General features: G+C 56.5%; 1 protein-coding gene across 1 annotated transcript; it reads right to left on the bottom strand.

The window, feature by feature from the left end:
* Positions 1 to 867: 867 nt before the first annotated feature.
* Positions 868 to 7,658, bottom strand: LCAT (lecithin-cholesterol acyltransferase). Its single transcript, XM_010013856.1, has 6 exons — positions 7,504 to 7,658; positions 4,593 to 4,749; positions 3,637 to 3,752; positions 3,252 to 3,347; positions 2,786 to 3,010; positions 868 to 1,490 (listed from the first exon to the last, which is right to left on the bottom strand). The coding sequence occupies exons 1-6, from the start codon at positions 7,649 to 7,651 to the stop codon at positions 868 to 870; spliced, it is 1,365 nt and encodes a 454-aa protein (XP_010012158.1). The 5' UTR covers positions 7,652 to 7,658.
* Positions 7,659 to 7,949: the final 291 nt, after the last annotated feature.

Here is a 7,949-nt window from a genome sequence, read left to right as displayed (position 1 = left end):
CTGCCAGGCCTGAGTGCATTGTCATCCTGGTTACTTTGCCAGCCCTGGCTGCATGACCAACCTTGGCTGTCACCAACCCTCGTTGTGTCACCAGCCCAAGTCACATCATCACCCTGGTCATGTCACCAACCCCAACCATTTGCCACCCCAATCATGCTGTCAGTTGTCTCACATCACTAACCCCAGTTCATTGCCAAGCACACGGCTTTTCCCAAAGCCCCAGTTGCTCGGGTGCCAGCGAGTTGCTCGGGTGCCAGCGAGTGCTCAGTGTTGGGTGCCAGTTGGTGTCACCCACCCATGGGCAAGGATCAGGCAGGATCAGAAGCAAAGTGTATTTATTATTTTGGCAACATGCTGATTCTGAGCTGGTCTTGCTCAGGGTGCCCGGCTCACCACCTGCACGCTGCAGCTGGCAGAGCTGCTGTTGGACGCCATACCTGCTGTGACACCGTCATGCCACCTCTGTGACCACCCTGATAAGGCTGACTCCGCACTTATGTGTGATGCTCTGTCCCAGGTGAGCAGAGGCTATGGCCGCATGCGCTCCACAGCCTCTAAAGTGCCTAAACATGGGTTGCTAGTGGCAAGCGCTTGTGCATACAGTATAATTCACAAGTGGGATACTAATGAGCTGGCAGTGCAGTTAATTATCCACTCTCTAGTGGGAAGTGACAGGCCTCTCTAGTATAACTAATTGTCATTCCCCACAAAAAAAAAAAAAAATCAGTGTGGAAGTGGGTGCCAGCCCATCCACCTGAGCTGTAGGTCTTGCTCCTTTTCATTCCAAACTCAGCTCCAAGTCTTTGCTACCCTGAATGACAGCTTATGGTGGCTACCAGCATGGAGGGAAGCTGGCCCTCATTCCTTTTAGTTCTTTTTAGGTTCCTCAAGGACCTTGTGCCCAGGTAGGATCTTCCCTGCCTTCCTGGCATCTGGAATGGATCTCCCCTGCACTGGCTCCCCCTGATCCTGTGCTCTCCCCAGCAGGATTTCGTTGATGGAGCTGAGTGTCAGGTTGCTGAAGACCATGTTGAGGTGGTCAACACCACGCAGCTCCTTGACATGCACCTTCTGCTTTTGCTGGTCACGCCATCGCTTGCACAACTGTGAACTGCGTGTGTTGACAGTGTCATCCCCGTCACCATAGATCATGTCCACAGGGTCCTCATAAGGGAAGTGCTCATCATATATGTAAGTCTCCACAGTGGGATAGCCTGTGCCATAGAGGCAATATGTGTCCACCCCAGGAGGGGGCAAGTCCTTCAGCAAGTCCTTCATGTCCTCCCACATATACCAGCCATCCTCCAAGTTGACATCGGTGAAGAATTGTTTGTAGTCCTGGTAGGTGTAATTGTAGGAGGGTGTGGAGATAAAAACATGGGTCTTGGGCCAGGCCAGACTTGTTGGGAACATCCAGGGGCTGGTGGTGGTCATGCGCTGCTCTTCACGCAACTTGATGTTGGACATGAGTGGGATGCCCTGATTGTCACCTGCAGGATACACAGGGGCTTGTCAGCAGCAGCACTGAATGGTACCATCACAAATGGGGCTCCTTTTGGGGCTGTGCTGGGACCAGCCCATGCGGCTGTGACTCACATCTGTCTCCTGGCTGGGGTATGGCTCCACCTCAGATCTTCCCCTGCTGACCCCTCTCCTCACCCCTCTGGCTGCAGTTATCCAGAGCAACCTTCCAAACTCTTCTCTGGCATCGCAGCTCTAGCTGCTGGAGTGGCTGAGTGTAGACAAACCTGGACATGTGAGGGCCCTGACCAACCCAGCCCTGAACCTTCCCTGCAACCCCAGCACCTCCACACCTGCCTGCAGGGACAGGAGAGAGCTGAGCCTGATGAGAGTGCTGATAGTAGGTGGCCAGTGGGTGTGTCTCCTGCAAGGCTGGACATTATTGATGTGTCTGGAGTCCTAAGATCACACAACAACCCCCGATTACCTCTGGCCCTTGTGCCAACAGGGAAAAATATGAGGAGGTGACTTAAGGGTGATGCAAGGGGCCAGACTATAAATTTTCAAGCACATGATTTTTAACCCCTTGCATGTTTGAAGGCTCAGCTTGTGATCTGGAGATATTCTGGGCTGTCAGCATTAGGTTAGTGGCTGTGACTTTCTGGGTTGCAAAGAGGCTAAAGAGGAACTGCGTGAAGTGAGATTGAAGCCTGAAGACAGCAAAGTCTATGGGGCATGGACTCCAGGTCCTCTACAGCAGAAGAGATGCAGGGTTTGCAGCAAAGGTCCAGCAACCTCACTGTCCTGCATGGATGGAGGTGGTGCAGGTGCCTGGGGAGGCAGTAGGATTGGGGCAAGCATGCCCTGCTCTGCTGCTCTGGTCCCAAAGTCTGTGGATGGGTGCTTTGGCTTTCCAGGAGCACCCCTAGCCCATGGTGCATGGTGCAGGTTGTGTTGCAGGATGTCTGGCAAAAACTGGTGCAGAAGGAATGGTATGGCCAGGCTGCAGGTGAACCCTTCTGATGGCAGTTTTCCATACACACAAACCCACCACCCCCAGCCATGGAAACAGAGCAAGCTCTGGAGTGAGCCCTGGGCCAGTCTCCTGCTCCTGGGGCTGTGGTAGGAACATCCATGGTGCCTTCTTCATTGCAGGATGCAGCAGCATTGACACCAGAGCACAAGTGCTGCCTCCACAGTCCCTTCAGTCATCTATCCCCACACCTTTTCCACCACTGTGTCCCTTCCCTGCCCACCACCACCCTTCTATTGGTGCAAGAGAGAAAGAAAACCAAGAGGTGGCTGCAAACAAAGAGTCACCCACCAGATGCCAGGACACGGAGGGGCTTGACAGACCCTCCCCATGGGGCTCCCAGGGAGATGAAGCCCCCAATGTACTGGTCTTTCCAGGCTTGTGTCTGCTGCAGCAGGAAGTAGAGGATGTTCAGGTTGCCCATGCTGTGTGCGATGAGGAAGACACGGCGCTGGTACTCATCGTGCATCTCCTCAATGAGTGCCTTCAGGTTCTGGAAGTACTCGGGCTGCTCCTCTGTAGACAAGAGGTACACTAGCTCTTAGCCACCTCGTTTATGGCCACAGGGCTCCAGGGCTGTCCCTAGGAGCCCCGACCAGAGACAGCTGTGGGTGCAGTGGCCATAGGTGCCACCATGCAGTAACATGAGAACACCCACCAGCATGGGCATCCACTACTGCCTAGGGGTTTCCACCCACCCGTGGCTCACCCAGCCCATCACAGCCACCCTGCTTCCTTCCCCAAATCCCAGACTCACGGGGCCCAACCCTCCAGTCGTAAGGAGCTGCCCGAACTGTCTGGTCCCTCACGTAGCCATTGTTCACCAGGTTCTGCACCAGGGTGTGCAGGTAACCTATGGGCAGAGAGAAAGGTGGGAATGAGGTCTGTTCTCTGCTGTTGACTTTTCCCACCCTGGCTGTGGTCACAGCCACAATGTTCTCTGGTAAGACCTGTAGCTTGGTGGCTCCAGCCAGAGGTAGTGGCCCCATGTGCACTGGGGTCAAGGATGCACAGTCCCTGCCAGCACTCGAAGTGAGTGTGTCCCCGAGGCCAGTGTCCCTCACTCCCCTGTGCACCGGGATCTCTCCACTGGCAGAGAGCACATGAGACTCCTGGACACCCTGCAACTCTCCTCCTCTCACCTGCCAGCTTGCTCTGGTCCAAATATTCCACAGAATAGGTCTTGCCGAAGCCAGGCACACGGATGTGCACGCCCGGGGCATTAGACATTTTCCGAGAGGTTCGGTTGTACACCACCCTGTGGGGACAGGGCACAAAGTAGCAGAAGAGCCACATCCCCAAGGGGGCTGGAGCACCTCACATATGAAGACAGGCTGAGAAATTTGGGACTGTTCAGCCTGGAGAAGAGAAGCTGCATGGAGACCTCAGAGCAGCCTTCCAGTATCTGAAGGGGGCCTACAGGGCTGCCAGAGAGAGGCTCTTCATCAGTGACTGCAGCAATAGGACAAGGGGTGATGGATTTAAACTGAAACAGGAGAGATTTAGCTTGGCTATAAGGAAGAAGTTCTTCCCTGTGAGGGTGGTGAGGCCTTGGCACACGTTGCCCAGAGAAGCTGTGGCTGCCCCATCCCTGGCAGTGTTCAAGGCCAGCTTGGACAGGGCTTGGAGCAACCTGGTCTAGTGGAAGGGGTCCCTGCCTGTGGCAGGGGGTTGGAACTGGATGAGCTTTGGGGCTGTTTCAATCCAAACCATTCTATGATTCTGTGATTCTATGACATGGGGCTGGGGTGGTGATCACTGGGCAGCAGCTTGGACCTGGGCAGCTGTTTCCAATCCAGCATCCATGCTGATGGCCTGGCATCTCAGGACAGGAGATTCTGATGAAGCAGACTGCAGCAGACCTCTCACCCTGTGTCCAGGCAGGGTGGCAGCATCTCCAGTGTGGTGGGCATGAGCACATGTCATGGGGAAGGTCCAGGCACTCAGAGCAGGAGCCAGCCAGCTTGTTCCCAAACAATCCCTGGTGTTCCCATGGGTTTCTATGTGTGCTAGGTCATGGCCTGTGGGGGAGGATAGGGGAGGGAGATCCCTGGTAGGTCATTTACTGGGGAGCTCCTACTATGGGGGTGAGCAGTACCTGGTGTTATCGATCCAGCAGTCAACTCCCACTGGCAGGAAGGTGTTGAGGTTGAGCCAGATGGTGAAATAGTCCTCGGTTTTGCGGTAGCACATCCAGTTCACCACATCTGGCTTGTCCAGCTTTGCTTCCAGCTGGTTCCCGAGACATCCGGGCACTGGAGGCACCACAGGGGGAGAGCAGAGACAGCTACAGACCACATCCCCCTCCTCCCTGCCCCCAAGCAGGGTTTCTGTGGGGCTGCATTCCTGGGGATACCTGGGGACCTGCTGGAGCAGCATCCTGGAGAACATCCTGCTTTGCGCAGGAATGAGGGTGCTTGGAACCAAGATGCGGCTTAGCATAGAAACAGTACTAAAAACACATCTTCAGGGACCCCTCGAGCTGCCTTTCCCACAGTGTGACCCCCAGAGCTGCTGTCTTTGGTCCAAATATGCCAGTCCCCACCAGCATGAAGCATCCTGGATTGTTGCCCCTGCCTGGTGCTCCGTGGGGCTGCCCAGCTCTACCACACCTCCAGCACCGTGTCCTGGAGTGGCGGGACAGCTCGGGGTGAACAGAGTCCCCAGGGAGGTGAAAGTCACCCCGGTGCTGGCTCCCGAGGCCCACAAACTGTTTTTCTGAACTTTAAACCCTCCACGCAGGCTGCACAAGGTCTCTGAAGAGGTTCGGTGCCGAGCAGAACTGTATCCAGTGGGAATTAGTGCAAATAGTATGTGCAGTAAACACAGTGTGGCTTCAAGCAAGTTCACAGCCTGATGTCTGTGACCTGTGCTCTCTTGATGGAGGGTGACCATCATCTGGGTGTTTCGTCTGCCTCAGGGAGTTTCCGTGTGGTTCCCAGCAGGGATGGGACATGCATTCCACTGCCACCCTGATATATGTGCCTGTGCTGGGGGCAGACACCATGGAAAGCCTTCCCAGCTGGTGCGCAGGAACCAAGAGCTGGTGCGCAGGAACCAAGAGCTGGCTCTTGGTGCCAGCACTGACCCTGAGGGTGAGGACAACGGTGAAGGGACTGCAAGGGACTGGTGGGCTGGGAGCACTTTGTGGTGGCTCCCATGGTCCCAGCAGGTCTGAGGACTAGCCCGCAATGCATGGCTGGGGATGATGTGGACCTTCATTGCTGCTGCAGGCACTGTCTGCCAGATGTCCCATGTAAGATGCTTCTCCCAAGGACACCACAATCTGCTTCATGGCCTAAAGTCCCTGTAGATGCCTGTCCTGTGCTGCTCTGGGACCCTCATCCACGCTCTTCTGTGGCTTTGGGACCCCACAAGCATGGTGGGGTGGGAGCCATGCTGCCTGGTGTGGGGGCTGAAGGATGCAGGTGAGGAGCAACCCCCATCCGAGCAGGATGGTCCCCAACAGCCTTGAGTGTCCCTCACCCCGAAGTCCATGGGTGCTGGTGTTTTGGGGTGCAAGGGCATCCTGGAGCTCTCCCCCTGTCTCACCCATCATGCCCTGGCACCCACAATGTGGCAGGTTCATGGCCAAGGGGTACAGGCAAATGGCTGCAGGCTCTGAAAGCCTTGTCCCATGTGTAAGGGGAAGGAGATGTAGAATTTGCCTCTCTCAACCTGCTTCACAGGTTCCTCACCTCTGTGTCATGTCCCCAGAAATATGTGGCTGGGGATCAGGCTGTCCAGTGGACTCTAGCATAGGAGAGCCCAGGCAGAGAGCAGGCAGAGGAGACCTCCCTGGCCAGTGAGAAGAGTGGGACCACAGACTGGTCGATGGCTCCCGAGGGTGCACAGCCAGCACCCCCGGCCCTGGCACACAGCCCAAGCTCTGCCTCCCCTTCCAGAGGACATTAGGTAATTATTAAGGGAGTTCCTGTGGGGCAGAGGGGTTATCGGTGATCCCAAGGGCACTGGGGGCTTCTGGGACACCCGATCCAGGGGGATGGGCTACGTATGGATGCTGAGCGGCACATGGGGCAGCCAGACCCCTTTGAGCATGGGACAGGGGCTGAAGGAGGTAGTAGGGGCATGGGGTGATGCTCTGACCATCACAGATCATCCTGAGAAGAGGCCCCTGGTGACGGCCACCTGGGTCTCCACGGCAGAGCAGGACCTGCCCCAGGACATGGGGGCTCCAGGCACTGCTCCCTGCTCTCTGGTGTCTCTGTGAGAGGAGTCTGCAGGGTCAGCCCTCAGCATTGCAGCAGGGCTGTTCTGCTTTTTCTCTTCTCTTTTTAAAGGGGAAACTCGGCTTGATTCAAGAAAAAAAGAGTAAAACCCCCAACTCTGCTCCACAGAGATTTCATGGCAAAACCCCAGCTCTCATCCCCAGTGATGGCACAGGGGACAAAGGAAGGCAGAGCCGTGCAGGACAGAGGGACCAGCTGGTGCTTCTGCTCCTACTCCTCAAGGTGATACCCCATCCTCTCCTTTCACCTCCTGGCTCAACATCCTCTACACCGTCCACCTGGGCAGGGTGGACAGTGGGTGGGATGTGAGATGGATGCCCTTCAGTTAACCATTGCCAGGGGTGGCAGGAGACATGGGATGGGGTGAGATCTGAGGAGCAAGGGGGGGCGGATGCACTGGCAGCAGCAGCTGAGGGAAGCAGCAGATGAGTGTGTGCTGCAGCCTCCATCTCTCTGCTAGTAGAGTCTCCCTAAAAAACCCTTTGGGCCACCCTTGAGATATTAGAGCCCCATTTGCTTTCTGGGGTGCTCAGCTTGTCCCCCCACCTCTGGGCAGGCACAGCCAGCCGTGCATCCCCAGCCCAGTGGACTGGAGGGGACCTGGGAGCCGTGTGTCACCTCTCCTTGACGGTTTCAGCTCCAGGCTGCAAAAGGCCACTTCACCCAAAAGCCACCGAGCAGCTGGCATGCCAATGTCACCACTGGGTCTGGGGGTGCCCACCCATACCCCGTGTGGTGCCCATGCTGGTGTGACCTTACCGAGTACCACGGGTGGTGTGCTGTTGGTCGGAGGAGCTTCTGGGGTGGTGGTGGGTGGAAAGAGGACATTGAAGAGCCAGAACTGGGACGTGGGCTGCAGGAGCAGCGACAGCGTCAGCAGCGCAAGCCTGGTGCTGCTGCTCCCCATGGCCGGGATCCTCCGGACGTCTCCAAGCAAAACAGCCTTTGATATTTTTTACGCAGGTCCAGCCAAGGGCTGCAGGGGAGGGGAGAATTGCAAGGGGCTGGCCGTGATGGGGAGGAGGGACGGGGAGGGACGAAGGACTGGCCTTCGGGACATGCCATGAAGTTCAGTGGTGCCCAGGGGCTCTTCGTGCCCCGAGAGTCCTGCTCGGGGGTACCAGCAGAGCGGGCATGTGGATTTAGCAGCTTCCTGGTGCCTCGGTGTCCCTTTGCTGTGTGCTGGGGTTGTGCACTTCCCCATG

The sequence above is a fragment of the Nestor notabilis genome, unplaced genomic scaffold (genome assembly GCF_000696875.1).
Source record: "Nestor notabilis isolate BGI_N333 unplaced genomic scaffold, ASM69687v1 Scaffold34380, whole genome shotgun sequence".
Taxonomy (NCBI): Eukaryota; Metazoa; Chordata; class Aves; order Psittaciformes; family Psittacidae; genus Nestor; species Nestor notabilis.
The sequence above is the reverse complement of the archived record's forward strand: the minus strand, read 5'-3'. Positions and strand labels throughout refer to the sequence as shown.